This window comes from Rhinoderma darwinii, chromosome 13 (genome assembly GCF_050947455.1).
Source record: "Rhinoderma darwinii isolate aRhiDar2 chromosome 13, aRhiDar2.hap1, whole genome shotgun sequence".
NCBI classification, from domain to species: Eukaryota; Metazoa; Chordata; class Amphibia; order Anura; family Rhinodermatidae; genus Rhinoderma; species Rhinoderma darwinii.
This window is the reverse complement of record NC_134699.1, coordinates 49,454,408-49,476,598: the sequence shown is the minus strand read 5'-3', so window position 1 is coordinate 49,476,598 and position 22,191 is coordinate 49,454,408. Positions and strand designations below refer to the sequence as shown.

The 22,191-nt window shown below is 44.3% G+C and overlaps 2 protein-coding genes across 3 annotated transcripts; one reads left to right on the top strand and one right to left on the bottom strand.

Moving 5' to 3' along the window:
• Nucleotides 1-1,303: 1,303 nt before the first annotated feature.
• Nucleotides 1,304-13,950, bottom strand: MRPL27 (mitochondrial ribosomal protein L27). The gene is made up of 4 exons (XM_075846771.1): nucleotides 13,576-13,950; nucleotides 9,874-9,993; nucleotides 8,479-8,546; nucleotides 1,304-1,557 (listed from the first exon to the last, which is right to left on the bottom strand). Exons 1-4 carry the CDS (start codon nucleotides 13,607-13,609, stop codon nucleotides 1,351-1,353), a joined length of 429 nt encoding a protein of 142 aa, XP_075702886.1. The 5' UTR covers nucleotides 13,610-13,950; the 3' UTR covers nucleotides 1,304-1,350.
• EME1 (essential meiotic structure-specific endonuclease 1) lies at nucleotides 13,501-18,456 on the top strand. 2 transcript variants are annotated; one of them, XM_075846769.1, is made up of 8 exons: nucleotides 13,501-14,138; nucleotides 15,126-15,253; nucleotides 15,691-15,777; nucleotides 15,870-15,979; nucleotides 16,052-16,178; nucleotides 16,264-16,379; nucleotides 16,998-17,187; nucleotides 17,989-18,456. In XM_075846769.1, the coding sequence occupies exons 1-8, from the start codon at nucleotides 13,694-13,696 to the stop codon at nucleotides 18,157-18,159; spliced, it is 1,374 nt and encodes a 457-aa protein (XP_075702884.1). In that variant the 5' UTR covers nucleotides 13,501-13,693; the 3' UTR covers nucleotides 18,160-18,456. The 2 variants fall into 2 exon arrangements, with proteins under 2 accessions (XP_075702884.1, XP_075702885.1); XM_075846770.1 differs by lacking the exon at nucleotides 15,691-15,777.
• The last annotated feature ends 3,735 nt before the right edge of the window (nucleotides 18,457-22,191 follow it).

Here is a 22,191-nt window from a genome sequence, read left to right as displayed (position 1 = left end):
CTGTCTGAACACATCACTTGTTGCCATGGGTAAAAGGGGCGATGTATCAGAGTTGCAAAAAGGGATGAAAATAGTTTTTCTGGACAAGAGTGGAAATGTCTCCAACAGCGCAGTTTGTGAACTGTTCGCATGCTGCGGTGGTGAAAGAGCATCGGGAGTGGACAAATGGCACCATTGGGAATAAGACATGGAAACTGCGGAGCACCACGCGTCAATGATGTGAGAGGTGAACGTCGGCTACGAAGGTGCGCGAGGGCCGAACTATATGCTACAGTGGAGCAGCTCACCGAGAAAATCAACCAGGGGGCTATCAAACGTGTGTCTGAAACAACAGTTTGGCAAATCCTACTTCGTATGGCGCTACGAAGCAGACGGATGGTCACTGCTCTTATGCATTGGACTATAAGGCTTCCATTTGCACGCCCGTTTCGCTATTGGACCACCGATGATTGGCAAAGATTTGCCTTTTCCAGAGTCACCTTTTCGGTTTCATCAAATGGATGGACGTTGGCGAATCAGGTAAGAAACTTAAGAAAAACAACCTACAACCATTGCTGGAAAACCACAAGCTGATGGCGGCAGCTTTATAGTCTGGGGATTTTTTTCATGCCATTCTAATCCATGTGGAAGGCACTCTGAAGCGATTTTGGTATGAATCCATCGTTGCCGATCACGTTCACCCATACTTGCTGATGGTCTTCCCTGGGGCAGATGGAATCTTCCAGCAAAACAATGCGACATGTCACACGGCTAGAAATGTCCGACAGTGGTTGGAAGAGCACGACCAAAACATTCAATTACTTCCCTGGCCCCCTAATTCGCCAGACTTGAACCCAATTGGGCATCTGTGGGACCACTTCGATCGTCCTATTCAATCTACGGATCCTCCCCCACGCACCCTCCAGAAAATGTGGGATGCCCTGCAGTCAGCACGGCTCCAGATACCCGAGACAACCCACCAGCACCTTATTGATCACCCCCAGCCCATCTAGCTGCTGTCCATGCTGCAGACGGCGGTTACTCTGGATATTAGCTGGTGGTCATAATAACGTGACTCAACGGTTTACATTTTACCACAATTCTACTGAAATTGCAAACAGCAAGGTCGAAATCCGTGATGTACATGGCATAGACACAAGCCACACCATTTCTACGGGGCAAGCGTTTGCCTATATCCCAAGACTGATATCACACCAGAATCGGTTGCAGCACCATGGCATGCTTGCATGGCACTGGTCTAAACTATCTGTTATTAACAGCTCCACATAATATGTATATCCAGGCTGAGAGATAGAACACAGTGTTTTCTAATAAGGTTTCATTTAATACACTATTTACAATTCCCAGTAATCACATCATTTCCACAAGTTTAAAGCTATGTTCTTTCTGCTTAGGAATTACATTTATAAAGGTTTTATAGAGGACGGCACCAAAAGGCAGTTTACTGACAACATCGATGCTGTCACTGCTACGAGGATGTGGGATGTAGACTTCTTTTGTGTAGCGCACAATTCCATCCTCCAACGCAAACAGGGCCTTGTTACGTCCAATCCCCACCTACAAGACGCAGAATAGAGTTATTCTACAGGTCAAACATTTTATTTCTCAGCCATCAGTCCCTGCTTTTGAAAGGGCTTACAATCTTATTTCCAGATATCAAGAACTCACACCCCAGGGACAATTATATAGGAAGCCAATTTACCTATGAGTTGTTGTTTTTTTACTCAAAGTGTACCTAACTTTTTAGATTACTTTTCAGAATAAGCTGGCATATGTGTGCACATGAGGGATAACACTATTTCTGGCCATTTTATGACTTGGATTCAGCATTATTTAGCAGTTTTTCCCCTTCAGGCTCTCTCTAATTCTCAGTTTTCTCTGAGCTAGTGGGTGAAGACTAATAGCTATAATGTTTTCTATACACTGCACACAGAGAAGAGGATAATGCTGCTAGCCCATCTCTATCACATATATAGAAGATGCAGCAGCATGGAGGAGATTATACAGCAGCACAGACCAGTGTAGCTGAGAATCCAGCACTGGAGTGACAGACTGCTGGTAAGATTTCTGTGTCTCTCACTCACTCTCTCTGCCACCTACTCCTCTCCATAGACTTCTATAGGCAGGCAGTGAAGAGACACACGCCCACCACCTTCTACTGCTCGTTAATTGTGCTCTGTAGCCTGGGACAGATTTTGCTTGACAACTGGGGGTGGACAGCAGATGACAGGAAGGGAGACACCTAGTGGCAGTAACTTCACATAGAATTTGCAGGGCTAAAACAACTTTCAACAGTAAGTAAAATGAAGTATATCAGTTATACTATTAGATTAGCACGAGTTTGAAAAGTTAGTGTCCATTTATACAACCTTCAACCAGAACATTAAAACCACCTGCCTTAAATTGTGTAGCCCCCCCCCCCCCATTGCCACCGAAACAACTCTGACCTGTTGAGGCAACGACTTTGTCACTAAGACGCTAGTAGCAGATCCTTTAAAGGGGTTATCCAGTTTCAGCAAGTTAGGCACTACTGTTGCCATGAGGTCTGCAAAAACGTTCAGGTAGGTGGTACGTGTCAAAGTAACATCCACATGAATGTCAGTACCGAAGGTTTCCCAGCAGAACATTGCATAGAGAACCATACTGACTTCACCGGCTTGTCTTCACATAGTCCATCCTGGTGCCATATCTTCCCCCTGTTCTTTAGAACAGGTCACCTTCTTCCATTGCTCCATGGTCCAGTTCTGATGCTCACGTGCCCTTTACAGAGAACGGGTCAGAAAGGGCACGCTAACTGGTCTGCAGCTACACAGCTCCAAAACATAGGAAGCTATTAACTTTTTCAGCAACTTGCTCTACATTAGCTATTCTGTGGGATAGGACGGACTAGCCTTCGCTCCCTAAATGCATCAATGTGCCTTAGGTGCCCATGACCTTGTCGCTGGTTCAGATTGTTCTTCTTCGAACCACTTTTGGTAGGTACGAACTACTGCATTCAGGAAACACCATACAACACCTGCCGTTTTGGAAATGCTCTGACCCAGTAATCTAGCCATCACAATTTGGTCCGTGTCAAAGTGGCTCAGATCCTTCTGTTAGGCCCCATGCACACGACCGTAAAACCGCAGACCGTAACAGAGTCCACGGTTTTATGGACCCACTCAGTTCTATTGACCGCGGACACCTTTCCGTATCGCTATGGATGGGTGTCCGTGCCGTAGAACTGTGCCGGGAATTATGGAGCAGGTCCATTTTTTTGTGTTTTACGGGCCATGCTCCCATACTTCGTATGGGAGCACGGCTGAAAATGTAGACGCCCATGCCCGCAATCGTGGGCCGCGATTACGGGCATGGTCGTGTGCATGGGGCCTCAGCCTATTTTTCGGCTTCCAACATCAACTTCAAGAACGGACTGTTCACTTGCTGACTAATATAACCCACCCCTTGAAAGGCGCCACTGTAACGAGATTGTTATTTACTTCACCTGTCGGTGGTTTTAATGTTATGGCTGAACAGTGTATGTCAATGATGCTTCCACCTTAGGCCAAATGCATAGGGAGATGGATGCTCATCGACAGCAATTATAGACTAAGCCAGCCAGGTAGAGAAAACCAGTGGCGGTCATAATGACAGTGCTGTACTCTTCTGCATCTGTCTCTGTTAGCAGAGGGGTAGTCCTGCTGTAATAACTTGTAAAAGGAAGGGACTGCTCTGATGATTGGACTATTGGGGTTGGAGAGTGGTGCGGACACAGCTTATATTTCTAGATGTGAGGGTACACTGCTCTGACTCCCATTGCTACTCATCGTGACAACCCCTTTCCATAAGGGCTTAAGGCATACAGTGAAGGAAATAAGTATTTGATCCCTTGCTGATTTTGTACGTTTTCCCACTGTCAAAGACATGAACAGTCTAGAATTTTTAGGCTAGGTTAATTTTACCAGTGAGAGATAGATTATATTAAAAAAAAACAAACAGAAAATCACATAGTCAAAATTATATATATTTATTTGCATTGTGCACAGAGAAATAAGTATTTGATCCCTTTGGCAAACAAGACTTAAAGAGGCTCTGTCACCAGATTTTGCAACCCCTATCTGCTATTGCAGCAGATAGGCGCTGCAATGTAGATTACAGTAACGTTTTTATTTTTTAAAAACGAGCATTTTTGGCCAAGTTATGACCATTTTCGTATTTATGCAAATGAGGCTTGCAAAAGTACAACTGGGCGTGTTGAAAAGTAAAAGTACAACTGGGCGTGTATTATGTGCGTACATCGGGGTGTGTTTACTACTTTTACTAGCTGGGCGTTGTGTATAGAAGTGTCATCCACTTCTCTTCACAACGCCCAGCTTCTGGCAGTGCAGCACTGTGACGTCACTCACAGGTCCTGCATCGTGTCGGCACCAGAGGCTACAGATGATTCTGCAGCAGCATCGGCGTTTGCAGGTAAGTCGATGTAGCTACTTACCTGCAAATGCTGATGCTGCTGCAGAATCATCTGTAGCCTCTGGTGCCGACACGATGCAGGACCTGTGAGTGACGTCACAGTGCTGCACTGCCAGAAGCTGGGCGTTGTGAAGAGAAGTGGATGACACTTCTATACACAACGCCCAGCTAGTAAAAGTAGTAAACACACCCCGATGTACGCACATAATACACGCCCAGTTGTACTTTTACTTTTCAACACGCCCAGTTGTACTTTTGCAAGCCTCATTTGCATAAATACGAAAATGGTCATAACTTGGCCAAAAATGCTCGTTTTTTAAAAATAAAAACGTTACTGTAATCTACATTGCAGCGCCTATCTGCTGCATTAGCAGATAGGGGCTGCAAAATCTGGTGACAGAGCCTCTTTAATACTTGGTGGCAAAACCCTTGTTGGCAAGCACAGCAGTCAGACGTTTTTTGTAGTTGATGATGAGGTTTGCACACGTTAGATGGAATTTTGTCCCACTCCTCTTTGCAGATCATCTGTAAATCATTAAGATTTCGAGGCTGTCGCTTGGTAACTCGGATCTTCAGCTCCCTCCATAAGTTTTCGATGGGATTAAGGTCTGGAGACTGGCTAGGCCACTCCATGACCTTAATGTGCTTCTTTTTGAGCCACTCCTTTGTTGCTTTGGCTGTATGTTTCGGGTTATTGTCGTGCTGCAAGACCCAGCCACGAGCCATTTTTAATGTCCTGGTGGAGGGAAGGAGGTTGTCACTCAGGATTTGACGCTACATGGCTCCATCCATTCTCCCATTGATGCGGTGAAGTAGTCCTGTGCCCTTAGCAGAGAAACACCCCCAAAACATAATGTTTCCACCTCCATGCTTGACAGTGGGGACAGTGTTCTTTGGGTGATAGGCAGCATTTCTCTTCCTCCAAACACGGCGAGTTGAGTTAATGCCAAAGAGCTCAATTTTAGTCTCATCTGACCACAGCACCTTCTCACAATCACTCTCAGAATCATCCAGATGTTCATTTGCAAACTTCAGACGGGCCTGTACATGTGCCTTCTTGAGCAGGGGGACCTTGCGGGCACTGCAGGATTTTAATTCATTACGGCGTAATGTGTTACCAATGGTTTTCTTGGTGACTGTGGTCCCAGCTGCCTTGAGATCATTAACAAGTTCCCCCCGTGTAGTTTTCGGCTGAGCTCTCACCTTCCTCAGGATCAAGGATACCCCACGAGGTGAGATTTTGCATGGAGCCCCAGATCGATGTCAATTGACAGTCATTTTGTATGTCGTCCATTGTCTTACTATTGCACCAACAGTTGTCTCCTTCTCACCCAGCGTCTTACTTATGGTTTTGTAGCCCATTCCAGCCTTGTGCAGGTCTATGATCTTGTCCCTGACATCCTTAGAAAGCTCTTTGGTCTTGCCCATGTTGTAGAGGTTAGAGTCAGACTGATTCATTGAGTCTGTGGACAGGAGTCTTTTATACAGGTGACCATGTAAGACAGCTGTCTTTAATGCAGGCACCAAGTTGATTTGGAGCGTGTAACTGGTCTGGAGGAGGCTGAACTCTTAGGCTATGTTCACACGGGGTATTTTGCCGAGTTTTTTGACGCGGAAACCGCGTCGCAAAACTCGGCAAAAACGGCCCGAGAACGCCTCCCATTGATTTCAATGGGAGGCGTCGGCGTCTTTTTCCCGCGAGCAGTAAAACTGCCTCGCGGGAAAAAAAAGCGACATGCCCTATCTTTGGGCGCTTCCGCCTCTGACCTCCCATTGACTTCAATGGGAGGCAGGAGAAAGCGTATTTCTCGCTGTTTTATGCCCGCGGCGCTCAATGGCCGCGGGCGAAAAACGGCGTGATAATCGCCGCGAAAATCGGCGTGCAGGGAGAGGAATATCTGCCTCAAAGTTCCAAACGGAATTTTGAGGCAGATATTCCTCCCCCAAAATACTCCGTGTGAACATAGCCTTAATGGTTGGTAGGGGATCAAATACTTATTTCTCTGTGCACAATGCAAATAAATATATATAATTTTGACTATGTGATTTTCTGTTTTTTTTTAAATATAATCTATCTCTCACTGGTAAAATTAACCTAGCCTAAAAATTCTAGACTGTTCATGTCTTTGACAGTGGGCAAACTTACAAAATCAGCAAGGGATCAAATACTTATTTCCTTCACTGTACATACCTAGAGGGTGTTCCCCGTCGAGAATGTAGAGCCGCACAGGATTGAAAAACATGAATGCTTTCTTCCAGAAACAGCGCCACAACTGTCCTTTGGATGCTTCTGGTATTGCAGATCAGCCCCAGTGAAGTGAATAGGGCTGAGTTGCAATACCATGCACAACCTGTGGACAAGCGTGTCACTGTTTTTGGAACAAAACAGCATTATTTTTCTAAACCTAGAAAACCCCTTTAATCATCGTTCGGTTTAAAACCTATATACACCTTTGAAAGGATTTTTTTTAAAAAATAATTTGAACCCCTTCCCCCAGCAGCCAATTTTCGTTTTTTCATTTTATTTTTTCTTCACCGCCATCCAAAAGTCGTACCTTTTTTATTTTTCCATCGACATAGCCGTATGAGGTTTTTTTTTTTTGCGGGACAATTTTTAGTTTTTCATGGCACCATTTGATGTACTGTATAATGTACTTGTAAACTGAAACAAAATTATTTGTGGGGTGAAATGGGCAAAAAACTGCGATTCCGCAACTGTTTGGATTTAGTTTTTACAGCGTTCATTGTGCGGTAAATACGACATGTTATCTTTATTGGTCAACACGATTACAGCGATACCCTAATTTATAGAGTTTTATTTATGCTATCACTTTTAGAAACCAAAAACTATTTATTAAAAAAAACTATTTGTTTTGTGTCGCCATGTTCTGAGAGCTATAACTTTTCTATTATTCAGTCGATTGAGCGGCTTATTTTCTGTGGGGCGAGCTGTCGTTTTTATTGGTATTTTGCGGTTCATGCGACTGATCACTTTTATTCCATTTTTCGGGGAGCTAAAGTGACCAAAAAAACAGCAATTCCGGCAGTTTTAATTTTTTACAGTGTTCACAATGCGAGTTAAACAACATTAGAGTGTAATATTTCTAACTTTTACGGACGCGGCGATATCAGTTATGTTCACTTTTCTTTTTCTTTTTTTTTAACAATAGTTTAGGAAAAAAAATGGGAAAAGGTTTTTGTTTTTTTAACTTTTAATATTTTTTTGTACATTAAAAGATACTTTATTCAACAGTTTGTTTGTTTTTGCTTTGTTTTTTAGAAGTCCCCCTAGGGGGACTTGAACCAGCGATAATTGGATTGCTAGCACTATACTGCAATACTAATGTAATTTTGACAGGATCCTATTAAGCCCTGCCTCTGTCAAGGCTTAATGGGAGCACAAATATGGCAGACCTGGAGACCTTCATTAGGTAACCATCGGTACCCCGCGATCTCGTCCCAAGGGGGTGATGGGCTGTTGGAGAGGGCTGCTCCCTCTTTCTAACCGCTTAGATGGTGCCGTCGCTATTGACCGTGGCATCTAATGGTTTAAATGGGCAGAATCAAAGTGATCTTTGATTCCGGCCATTGCAGGGAGGTGTTGGCTTCAACATACAGCCGACACCCGCTCAGTATGAAGTGGGCTCATCCCATGAGCCCACTCCATACAACCTCTTAACACCTGTTATGTACAGTTATGCGCTAATGCCTTAAGTGGTTAAACAACTTTTACATTGATTTATTTTTTTTTTTACTATATACGATACAGCTTCTATGTATCCTGCATACATAAAACTTGTATTGTACTGTATCAGCTAAGTCTGACAGTTCAGCTGAACTGACGGCTTGGCTGAAAGCAGGTCCTGCATGTCTGACACTCAGGATTCAGCTAATAACCATCTAAGTTCATGACTAAGATGTGATCAATTTAAGCTGGATCCTGTGTGTCAGAGCTGAACTGACTGATTTGGCTGAGACAGAACGATTCCGCTTCTATTCTATAGTAGAAATACAAAAACACTGACTCACCTGAGACCCTGGATGCCAGCGCATTAATCTCTGAGTAGCAAGAATGTTTCCAGCATGGACAAATTCCCCTGAAACATCAAGAAAGCGCAGGATAAAGTTGGTCTCCGATACTAACCTGTCATGGAGGGGGGAGGGGGGTGCTGAGCTCTAGACATATATTCAATTATTATTTATGATTGTAGAAAAAAAAAAAATCAATAATAAGCCACAGGCGACATGTGTAATCCCACAGATCAGAAACAAACCTGAAATTAAAAGCGCAAATACAGTTAGCCGCATCTTACTAAACTTAAAGGGGCGTTCCCACATGTAAAGTAGATGGTGCACGCGCGGTCCCACCGCTGTAACTGTACAGGGCATGTGCCGTGTGAACTGCGCGCCGCTTGCTCTGTCAGTGGGTTTGCATAGTGCTGCTATTGACAGCTGCGCTGGGACTTCTAGTTCTTATATTTAGCCTTTTAACACAAACCGGCTGCAACTCCTTTATCTACAAACGTACACACTAGTCTATGTTACCAGTCCCCTGTACCGTCGCATCATACACTGCCTGACCAGGGAATCCGGTTTGGGATATCCAATATAGTTTCAGCACGCCTACGCTGTGTCTGTGTGGGGCAGTGCTGGGAAGTAGCTATGATTGAATTAAGAGAGGATTAGGGGGACCGACATAAGATGGAGAGAACCAAGAGGGATGCCGGACTTACAGCGCACTCTTCTCATACTTGCCGCTTAGTTTGTGAAAGGACGTATTTTTTGAGCATTTTTCTTTTGGATATTTGTCTGCTGCAATCACAGTGTAGCTAAACGTTTGACAAACTTCTGACATGTCATAGTGATATGTCAGAAGTTTGGATTGGTGGGGGTCCGAGAACTGAGACCCCCACCAATCTCTAAAACGAAGCGGCTGAAGTGTTCGTGTGAGCGCTCAGCCACTTCGTCTCTCTTTGGCTATTTCCAGAAATAAATGTATCGTGTACGGACTCAATATAAAGTCTATGAGCCCATCCTCCGATACATCGGCTTTCCGGAAAAAGCCCAACAGACACGAAGCGGCTGAGCGCAAACACGAGCACTTCAGCTGCTTCGTTCTAGAGATTGGTGGGGGTCTCAGTGCTTGGACCCCCACTAATACAAACTTCTGACATGTCTCTATGACATATCAGAAGTTTGTCAAACGTTTAGCTACACTTTAAAGAGACGGGGAAGCCGGAAGGAGATTCTGGGAAATGCAGTTTCCCTGTCTGAAATGGCAGCCGTGTGCAGGAGCGTCCGCTATACTTTGATATTTTCCGGTTTCTAATTATCATGACTGAGAAAGAAAACGACAGTTGCTTTGGGCGTGTTAGACTTTCCTATATTTAGAATTCTGGTATAACCCCTTCCGTAGAAACTTACCATCTAATTTCTTGAAACCATATCTCCTTCCTGCGCTTTTTCCTCCTAAGTTCTTGGAGCTAGTTCCAGCTTTCTTTGACGCCCCTCTGGCCAGACTCCATGTTACGGGAGTGGGAAAAACTAAAGACAGATAGTAGGTTAATAAATACACAGTTCAACACATATGAAAGAAAACAAGATAAGGACTCAAGCACACGGCCGTATTGGGGAACCATCCCACTGCTGCATGGATCAGTATGTGGCATGAGCACTGTTGCTTGCAGCGTTGGGGTCCTGGATACAAATCTGACCAATGGCAACAAACGCATGGAGTTTGTATGTTCTCTAAAAGTCCTTTTACACTGGCCAATTATCAGGCAAACACACGCTGCCGATAATTGCAATTGTAAACAGAGTAGCGATCAGCAGATGAACGGGGAAACGCTCGATCATCTGCTGATCATATCGTTTTAAAATGTAAAAATATTATGGTTGTTGGCAGCGCATCTCCCGGTGTAAACAGGTGACGTGCTGCCAGCATGACAATGTATAGGGACGAGCGATCGTGGTAATGAGAGCTCGTCCCTGTACTAGCGCCTTGTGAAAGGAGCAAACGAGCGCTCGTTTACACGGCCCAGGATAACAGAACACAATTATAGGTTCTGATAGAAGTGATGGCAATCTCTAAACGTTCTCAGGTCCACTATAGACTAGTGATCGCCATCTTGTAGATGGTAGTCCGTTTCTGAATGAGACTGACCACGTGCATACAGCACGATCTGACATCATTTGCTTCTATCCCATGTGAGGAGTTGTAATGACTATGATATTCAAGATAATACAATGAGAATAATGTAAGGCCCCATGCACACGGCCATGCCCGTAATCACGGGCCGCGATTTCAGGCACAACCCATCACAGAGAGCCGTTCGCATTTTCGGCCCGTGCTCCCATACAATGTAAGGTAGCACGGCCCGTAAAAAGCTAAAGATAGGACATGTCCTATCTTTTGTGGTACACCACTAAGGCCCAGACACGTTCCTGTAAATAAACAGGGAAACAAATGTCAGATAGATGCGGTTTCACCTCTGGGACCCACACCTATTTCTAGAACAGGGCTTCCTAAACCCTGTTCTGCCACTCGGTGTTGCTTTTTACGGATGAACTGGCGTTTACATTTTTTTTTTACGGCGTTCACCGTGCGGGTTAAATAACGATATATTGTAATAGTTCAGAGTTTTACGGATGCGGCGATACCAATAATTGAACTTTTTTTTTTTTTTTTACAATGCTCTAGGGGGGGGAATGGGAAAAGTTTTTTTTTTTAACTTTTAATATTTATTTAATTTTTTACATTAAAAAAACAAAAAACTTTATTGTACCAATTTGTACTTTTTTTTTTTTTCTATTAGTCCCCCTAGGGGACTACTAAGGTATTGCAGTATATCGTCTTTCTGAGGCAGGGCTTAATAGGAGAAAAATTATGGCAGACCTGGGAGCCTTCATTAGGTCCCCAGGCTGCCATAGCAACCATCGCCACCCCACGATTGCATTGCGGGGGGGCGCGATGAGCTACCCCCCCTTAATAACGATTTAACTGCTGCAGTAGCCATTGATCACTGCATTTAACGGGTTAAACGAGTGGGATCGCGCTCGTTACTGTGAAGTGTCGGCTGTAACATACAGCTGACACCCGCATCATATGGAGTGGGCTAAGGGTAGCGCCACACAGAGCGGCCCTGACAAGGTCGCAACGCGGCTAACAACCGCGCCGGCACCATGTTCGGTGCGGCTGTCAAACAGCCTGTTAGTGGCCACATGTTAACGCGGGTAAACCGTTCCTTTATCTGCAAAATCGTGTGGCCATGAATTAATACACCCTTTATGGCCGCACGATTTTGCAAATTACAACAACTTACCTCCTAGTCATTCTCTATGGCAGCGCCGGAAAAAGCCGAACACTGCACTCGGCTATCTCCGGTGCTCCCATAGAGAATGAATGGAGCGGCAGTGCGCATGCGCATGTAACCGGAATATCCTCAACGAGGTATTTGACAGCCGTTCCTACATAGTGCCAGCGCGGTTGTTGGCCGCATTGCAACTGTCAGGGCCGCTCCGTGTGGCCGTTCCATACTTCCCCTACCCGGCTATCACGTAGCCATACTTCAAATGTCAGGAAGGGGTTAAAGGCGATGTCTTTTTTTTTTTATAAATCAATGTTTGATCTGATTATAAACAACTTCTAAAATAAATTTGGATTAAATTATTATTTTTTTTACGATACAGCTTCTTACGTGTCCTGTCAAAGAGCACTCTGATGGCTCGGCTGAAAGCTCTGACACTCCGGAGCCAGATAATAACCATCACGTCTAGCCCTGATTTATACAGCCATGCCCGGTCGGTGATATACAGACCATGATTAGGTTGCATTTCCCGAAGTGACCACAGTCCAAGGAGCCAGGCTCCTAGCATCATAGTTGTCTCTAGGGGAACTAATGAAATGTTTATTAAAAAAAAAAGGTTAATAAAGTTATTAGTAGTGAAAAAAAATTTTTTTAAAAGTAAAAAAAAACAAAAAACCTTTTCACATTTTTCCTCCAAAGTACTGTCAAAAATAAAATAAACAAAATTGGTATAGGCATCCGTAAAAGTCTGAATTGTTACAATATACCATTATTTAACTCGCACAGTGAACGGCATAAAAAACAAGAAATGTAAACGCCTTAGCTCTAAAAAAAATAAAAATAGTAACTTTTTTTGTGTTTTTTTTACACATTTTATTAGCCCCCCTAGGGGACTTGAACCAGTGATCATTAGTACAATACACCGCAATACTAATGTATTGCAGTATATTGTCATTTGTATAGGCTTCTGTCATGACAACCGCCGCCGCCACCCCCTCTTTTCAACACCTCAGATTCTGAGCTCGCAATTGACCGCAGCATTTGAGGGGTTAGGGTATGTTCACACGCTTAACCAAAAACTTCTGAAAATACGGAGCTGGTTTCAAGGGAAAACAGCTCCTGATTTTCAGACGTTTTTTTTTTTAGCAACTCACGTTTTTCACGGCCGTTTTTGGAGCTGTTTTTCTATAGTCAATGAAGAAACGGCTCCAAAAACAGCTCAAGAAGTGACATGCACTGCTTTTTCGCGGGCGTCTTTTTACACGCCGCTTTCCGTAAACGTCCTGAAATACGCCTGAAAACACTACGTGTGCGATTGAGGTTCCTGTCCGTTAGTCTCGGGTGTCAGCTGTAAAACACAGCGGACACCCCAGGCGTATAGAGCGTGCGCGGCGCGCTCCATACTTCCCTATGACGCTTATCGCGTACATGACATGTCAAGGGGTTTAATAAAGATGAATGAATTTCCTCCACCACTTTGATCCTCTGCCTGTATTGCCTCTGTATGAGACACATGTCGTGACAATACTGTATTGGCTCCGTATGAGACACATGTCGTGACAATACTGTATTGAGGTACATAAGTGACGCACTGCACAATAACCTGACAGGATTTATATCACATTATGTAAGCGTCTCATTTTCCGCCATTGGCAACACGACGTTCAGCTAGTCAGACGTGAGGGCACCTGCATGTCCCGGTCAGGGGAAGGTCACAGGGTCGTACATCACGTGGACGGAACGCAGGTAGAACAAGACTTCCGGTACGGTCCGGAGAGCGCCGGGCTCAGCTACTTCTAGGAACAACCGTGACACTCACCGAGCAGACGAACCGTTCCGCACAACACCGACATGTCAGCGACCAGGATGTCAGCGTCACTTCCGCTTCCTCCGCTCACATCCGGCGGCAGATTCAAAAAGTAATAGACGCGACCGCCATGTCCTCCCGTTCTAAGGCTAGCGAGTCGGAGGATCTGCCCCGAGTTCCCTTTCTAGTGACAGCCGCTCGTCAGACCGATGTTATGGTTCTAAGTAGCGACAGCGACGACGACCAGTTACCAGACGTCCCGCTCCTGCAGCGTCTCTGCGCCCCTACACTACGCGATGTGCCAGCGCCACCTCTAGGAGGTGCTAGACCGAGAGTTATTTCTCAAAGGAGCACCTCGTCACGTGATCCTCCAATCAGACCACTAGGGGCCGCAACTTCGAGGAATGCTTTTCGGCAGCGTCCTTCCTCACGTGACCTCCCTGCCCCGCCGCTAGTGGTCGCGGAACAGCGTGACCCTCCTCTGCGGGGACCAGCGTCACGTGATCTTGACAAGGTTTCCCAGCCCAAGAAGGGAAAGAAAAACTCGGATGTTGTCACAGTTCACATAGACCCTGGTATGCGACTACTCCCACTGTGCCTGGCAAGAGTTGTAGTATAGACTAATATGGTAAAAAAAACTTATGTCCACTACATGTAAGTTGTTCTGGTCTGTTAACCCTTTAATGACCAATCATTTTTTTTTTAGCATTGTCGCATTTAAAGAGCTATAACTTTTTTATTTTTCCGTCGACATAGCTGTATGAGGACGAGTTGTATATTTTAATGGCACCGTTTATAACTTTTTTTGTGTGGAGGTTAGAAAAGAACAGCAATTCCGCCATTGTTCTATGTTTTAAATTTACGTTTAACATGCGGCATAAATGACATGTTACCTTTTATAATATGAGTCGGTACCATTACGAGGATACCACACACGTATCATTTTTTTTGATGTTTTACTACGTTTTCACACACAAAAACACGTTTGAACTAAAATGATTTGTTTTTGCATCGCCGCATTCCGGGAGCCGTATCTTTTTTGGTTTCTGACGATGTCGCCATACGAGGGCTTGTTTTTTACGGGACGAGATGTAGATTTCATTGGTATATAGAACTTATTGATTAACTTTTATTATTATTATTGGAATAAATAGACATTCCCGGACATTTTTTTTTTTTTTTTTACGGGATTACTATGTGGTTTAAATGACCTATTACCATTATTCAAGCACCCGCTCCAGCCTGCCCGTGCAGGACTTAGTCTAGTCCAAAGACCCATTCGTGACCGCTGTGAAAGGCGTATTGGTGGTCACTAACGGCTTTAAGGGGTTGTCTAGCATTTAAAAATGTTGTCCATTTAAACTGCTCAGGACCCCTTCTATACGTCAAAATTGTGAAACGCCTAGGAGGAGCCGTCACGTACATGAATTACATTATATAATGTAATTATAGGGGACGCCTAGTTACCACTCTGCTTTGGGTAGCTTAGAACCATCTATGAATTCTTCTGCCACTATTGATCATATATATTCCTACATAAACCTCTAATCCTCTCTTCCTAGTTCTCCTACAGGATGGATCTGGTGGACAAGTGCTAAGTGCTCTGCAGGCTCAAGAAATCGCGTGTGTCATCCAGTCACAGCCAGTGCCACGGAGCATCACCTGGAGCCGAACCGGGGAGAGCATGGATGTGAGTTTTAGTAGTTTTATATATATGGTCCCCTAAACCCTGTTCTATCTCTGTGTTCCGGCTAGTTTCCGACCATGAAGGAGAAAACTTCCGTAAGCCCCATGGAACTGAATGATGGCTACGGAAACAGCGTAGCTCAGCAAGTTATGCTGTTTCTGTAACTCCCGACCATGTAATCAGGAAGTGGCCGGGAGGCAGTGTGAGCACAAAAAGCTAGAACGGGGTTTAGGGGGCCCTGTTCTAGAAATAGGTGGGGGCCCGCATCTATCTGACATTTGACGTATCCTGTGAATATGTCATAAATGTCCCTCGTGGGAAAACCCCTTTAATGACTTATCTCACTTCTCATTGAAAACTCTGCATTAGGTTCTCCTATAAAACATAATAGGATGGACAGATCTGCATATTTGAGGCTAACATAACACATTCTCACCCAGTCAGTCGCTTTTTGCCAAGAAGAAGCCGAAATTCTCGTTCTTGTTCCGGGAGAAGACTTCGTTGGGATGGTTCAGAACTGTAAAGCAGTGAGGACATTTTTTTTTTTCTTCCATTTCACCATTTAGACCAGTCTCATGATTCTATGTTGTCCGACATTTGTCTGTTTCTTGTATTACAGGGAGCTGACCATAACAACGTTACTCTAAGCAGCTTTGTAGCACATATTGCGGCCAATAGACCACGTGCCATCCCTACACTGGTGGTAATGGAGATAGAGAGATACTTCAAGTAGGTCTTTGGAAAGAGAGGTCATATGTAGAAAACCTAGAGCTCCATCTCCCCATTCTCTCTATTTGACAGGAATCAGAAGACAAAAAGCAGAAAGAAGCTTCAGGAGGCCGTTCGAGGGGAAGCCGCTAAAGACAAGGGGCATAAAAGGAAACGAAAGGAAGAAGCACCACAACTGAGCAGGGTAGATGTGGAAGAGGTAAGGTGCTTCATGACCATACGACTGAATGTCCTTCTTCTTTAGTCATGGATGACCATCCGCTTGTCATCTACTCTTTCTTTAGGCCCTGATGTTCTTACAGCTGAACACTGATGTCCATGTTTGGTTCCTGGAAACCTGGAAGGAGTTTTCGGACTTCGTCTACATGTTCAGCAAAGCAATGGCAGAGGCTCCAACCAAGTAAAGACACAACGCTGAGAAGTTTCACAATATGTTTATTCATCTCGAGGGGAAAAAAATGTTGAAATTATAAGTAACTATCTGTTCTTGTTTACTGTTCTGTAACACTAGTGAGGCTTCTTCTAGGACCTTCATCATTAAGGACAATGTAGAGGTCCCCTCAGCTAATTATAAGGAAAAGGCATGGACATTTTATTACAGTAGTATGCCACCTGGACATATTTCATAGTAATAATCTTTGCTTGATCGCCTTACGTTAGATTGTCTCTTCAGTTTTAACCTGTTGCAAAACGTAGTTATCCAACATACCCTGTTGGGAGCTGTAGATTTGCAATAGCTGAAAAGCCACAGGTTGGGGAACAATGCTCGACATTTTTTTTCACCCAGTTGGATACATAACATTTTGCACTGAATTTTTCATAGGGGGAGTAGTTTTCTTATTTCATAAAGTTATAAGTAACTTCTCTGTTGTGTTTTTCACTAATGAGTCTGAAGAATACCATTTGTAGGTCTTTTGGCATATTCACCACGCAGCTCAATGTAGAGGCATTGTGTTATTATAGTATGCCAACTGCACATACGGCATGGTAGATGTTATACTCATGTATTTGCTTTCAGGAGGCAGCGGGATAATTCGTCCTTCTCTTTCTACCTGGACGGTGAGTGGGCAGGAGGGGCAAAAGTCGAACGCTGTGGAAAGGGTCTGTTGGAAGTATGGAAGAGGCAAATACAGCAGTTCAACAGAGTCAGTGTAGAGGTGGCAAGTGCTGTGGTGGCGGTCTACCCCTCTCCTCAGTTACTGGTTAAGGTGAGTGAAATTTAAGCTCAACCTATAGGATTTCTATTATGCTACTTTTTTTTTAATTATTTGTTTTTCACCTCGTAGGCTGGATTTTCACGGGACGTAAATGTTGCAGATTACTTGTGCAGGACATTTTTTGAACAAACCCTAGACCCCCCCCCCCCCCCCCATAAGCTGCTGAACATTTTCAAACCTGAATGAGAATGCTGACTGTCAAAATTCACAGCATGCTCTGGTTTCTGTTACCGATGTTCACTGTGGATTTCACCCATTTCAATGTAGAGGAGGAAATCTGCAGCAAAGTCTGCAGGTAACACGCAGTGTCTCAGTCCCATGTGAATCCAGCCTAAGGCTAAGTTCACACTGAGTTTTTTGACACGGAAACCGCGCCAAAAAGCTTGTCAAAAACGGCCCGAAAATGCCTCCCGTCGATTTCAATGGGAGGCGGGGGCGGTTTTCTCCCGCCTTGCGGGAGAAAGAAGCGACATGCCCTATCTTCGGGTGTTTCCGCCTCTGACCTCCCATTGACTTCAATGGGAGGCAGAGAAAGCGTATTTCGCGGCGTTTTATGCCCGCAGCGCTCAATGGCCGCGGGCGAAAAACGCAGCGAAAATCGGCGTGCAGGGAGAGGAAAATCTGCCTCAAACTTCCAAACGGAATTTTGAGGCAGAAATTCTGCCTGCAAAATACTTCGTGTGAACATAGCCTAATTCCGTGGTGCTAGGCGAGAGGCAGATCATATTGTGAGTGGTCTTTACATCTACCCGCATTGTCAAATTAGTCTAAGAATACTTTCTGCTTTTGAAGGCTTATCGTCGCTGTCATACAGATGCAGAACGACACAATCTTTTAAGTGATATCCTGGTGCGTCGCGGTGAAGGCGTTACCTCTACCTCTAGGCGCGTGGGCCCTGAACTGTCCAAGCGGATCTATCTGCAGCTTATGTCTTCACAGCCAGAGTTATCACTTGATTTCTAATGGAGAGGACAATGTTGGTACGGAATTACACGGAGCTCATGGGGAGCTTTCATTACGTTTCTATTTTCATTTAGTTGCTGTGGGATACAGCACATTGCTTCATCATCAGTGAATTCTGAAATTATGCAAATAAATTTTTGGATGGATTTGCCAATTTGTTCACTGGTCCGGCATCCACATCACGTGAGCTCTGATGATCACCAAGAACCCTGCACCTTGTCACTGTCTATATGAAATATAAAGACGGTTTGGGCTGTAAATACCTTTTCATTTTTCATGACTTTAAGGGTATGTGCACACACACTAATTACGTCCGTAATTGACGGACGTATTTCGGCCGCAAGTCCCGGACCGAACACAGTGCAGGGAGCCGGGCTCCTAGCATCATAGTTATGTACGATGCTAGGAGTCCCTGCCTCTCCGTGGAACTACTGTCCCGTACTGAAAACATGATTACAGTACGGGACAGTTGTCCGGCAGCGAGGCAGGGACTCCTAGCATCGTACATAAGTATGATGCTAGGAGCCCTGCTCCCTGCACTGTGTTCGGTCCGGTACTTGCGGCCGAAATACGTCCGTCAATTACGGACGTAATTAGTGTGTGTGCACATACCCTAAAGGCTGTGTAAACTGTTTTTAATTCTAAAACTGTGTATAATATGTTTTTAGCCAACTTTTGAATAGATTTTTATTAAAAATTTTAACTTTTTGAGATAAAGCTTCTATGTATCCTATATACATAGAAGCTATATCTTGCCATCAAAGCCCAAATCAGTCAGGTCTGTCGGACTGGCAGCACATGAAATTAGATGTGATCGATAACATGCAGGACTAGTGTTCACCGAAGCCATCAGTCCTGCTGATCTGACGGATTCGGCTTTGATGGCAAGACACTTCTATGTATACAGGATACATAGAACCTGTATCTCAAAAAGTAATACAGATTTTTAATAAAAACCTACTTAAAAGTTGCATAAAGTCACATAATACACAGTGTGTGTATGTATATACACATATATATATATATATATATCGCTTTGGACTTGAAAGGTTTACATGGCCAATGAAGGACATTTATCCCCAGGATAAAGTCATGAATGTCAGACAGATGCGGGTCCCACACCGATCTCTAGAACAGGGTCCCCTAATCCTTGTTATAGCTTTTTGTCCTCACGCTGTTTCCCAGCCACTTCCTGATTACATGGTCGGGAGTTACGGAAACGGCATAACTCGCTGATCTACGCTGTTTCCGTTACTCCCATAGAAGTGAAAGGCATTTACAGAAGCAGCGTAGCATGCCAGCTACGTTATTTCCGTAACCACTATTCGGTTATATGGGAGTTACGGAAACAGCGTAGCTCAGCAAGTTATGCTGTTTCCGTAACTCCCGACCATGTAATCAGGAAGTGGCTGGGAAACAGCGTGAGCACAAAAAGCTAGAACTGGGATTAGGGGACCCTGTTCTAGAGATATGTGCGGGTTCCAGAGTTGGGACCCGCATCTGTCTGACATTTGACACCTATCCTGTGGATATGTCATAAATGTCCTTAATGGGAAGACCCCTTTAAGTATATTGGCGGGATAAGACTCCTAGAAAAACCCTTCGAATTGAGCAATTATAGAATCCCCTCTATTGATGCCTCTCTTTTCATCCTTGTAGATATGGAATACCATCAGGTTCTATTTACAGGCATAGAGGGACCAGTCATCTCAGGGCAGTCTGCAGAGCCTCACAACTCTGCAGGCTGTTACCCTTTTCAATTTGTGACACCATTGATCGGGGCAAATAATTGCAGGTCATGTTACATTGTCACCCAAATGAAACTCCTTCATATTACATATGTGTTTAATTGATTCACATGACACACCGTGAAGGCCACCCCCCCCCCCCCCCCAAGAGTCATAATGTAAGACATTAGATAATGAAGATTTTTCCTGTATATGTTTTTTTAATTTTTAGATTAAAAAATTAATAAAATTGATTCACTTTTAAAGGATCAGGTTTACTGTCTGTATCTATTCATTTATATGCTTGCATAGGATTGTTTATCAAATTTCCCCTACAATAAAATTTCCTAGAAATAGGTCTACAGTTGTCCTTTTATTTTGTAAAGTTGTTATCAATTCTAAAGGAGTTGCCATATTGGAAAAAAAATAGCTGAACAAAGTCTTCAAATCGGGAGAGGATGACTCAATGGGGGAAATTTATCAAACGATCTATGCCGGTTTTCTGGCACACAAATGTCGCAGTATGCGCAAAGATTTAGCGACTTTTTCTCTTATGTTGCTCACGGCACTTTTGAGAAAAGCAGATGGCACTTGGCAGCAGGGGGCCTCCCACGGCACTACAAATTTACTATAACTTATGCAAGAGGTTGAGCTAAATTATAGCAAATGTTTTCACTTTGTGCCTGATGGACAGTACAAGATGCGGCAAATTCATTGAGACGTGCGCCTCTTAATTTGTCACATCTTACTCATGCCTGCTTCAGACTAAGACTGACGTATGAAACGCCAGTCTTAATAAATCTGCCTCAATGTCTTCATTTTAGAAGAATAGGGTACCCACACAGATTTTGCCGTGGATTTCACCCCTTCTACATTAACACCTAGGCGCACCGTGACGCAACTTTACGTCCATGTGGCCAGTGTCTTAGCGCACAGGGACGTACAGTTACTGAGTGGTTCCCGGTGCACACTGTTGGCGACAGTGTGCATCAGGAACCGGGAGGACAGCTGACACTCCAGTGTATGCCGATCAGCGGCTTATTTCTGCTGATTTTAGCAATTAACCCCTTAATTGCGGTGATCGATTGCAATCACCGCATTCAGGGGTTTCTAGCTCATCGGCAGACCTCACAATGAAATCGTGAGGCTTGCAGATGGCTAGCATGGCGACCGGAGGCCAAGTAATAGCCTCTGTGTCTGCCATGTACGGAAGCCTATCAGGATCAGCCTCCTGATAGACTTCCTGTCAGAGTGACAGGACGTCACTGCCGTTCGCGATGCACACTGTCGATGACCGTGTCGGCGACAGTGTGCATCGGGAACCGGGAGGTCAGCTGTCCCTGACAGCTGACACTCCACTGTTGCCGATCAGCGGCTCATTGCCGCTGATTTCGGCAATGAACCCGTTACATGCGGGGCTCGATTGCGATCTCCGCATGTAGGGGGTTTGTAGCACATCAGCAGCCCCCATGCAATTGTGGGGGCTGCTGATGCTTGTGATGGCACCCGGGGGCCAGACAACGGCCCCCGGGTCTGCCATGTGTGGAAGCCTATGAGGACCAGCCTCTGGCTGGTCCTCGTAGACTAACTGTCAGAGTGACTGTGACTTCACACTGACAGTTGGAATACATTTGTAGGTCTCATGCAGCTCAATGCAGAGGCATTGTGTTTTACAAAAGTGTAAAAATAAAAGATTTTTTCCCATAAGTATCACCGCGTTCGTAACGACCCAATCTATAAAACTATCATGTTATTTTTACCGCACGGTGAACGCCGCAAAAAAACAAAAACTAAAAGCAATGCCAGAATCACTTTTTTGGTCACCCCCCACCCCCCAAAATATAGAATAAAAAGTGATCAAAAAGTCACATGTACCCAAAAATAGTACCAATAAAAACTACAACCCGTCCCGCAAAAAAACAAGCTCTTAGACCGCTTTTTGAACTGAAAAATAAAAAAGTTACGTCTCTCAGAATATGGTGACACAGAAAATAAATTTTATAAAGAAGTGATTTTATTGTGCAAACGCTGCAAAACATAAAAAAACTATATACATATGGTATCGCCGTAATCTTACCGACCCGCAGAATAAAGTAAAATTGTCATTTATAGCGCATTATGAACGCCGTAAGAAATAAAGAATTTAAAACGCCAAAATAAAAAGTGAAAAAGTTGCATGTACCAAAAAATGGTACCAATAAAAACTACAGCTCGTCCTGCCAAAAATAAGCCCTCACACCGCTCAATTCATGGAAAAAGAAAAAAGTTATGGCGTTTGGAAGGCGGGGAGTGAAAAACTAAAATG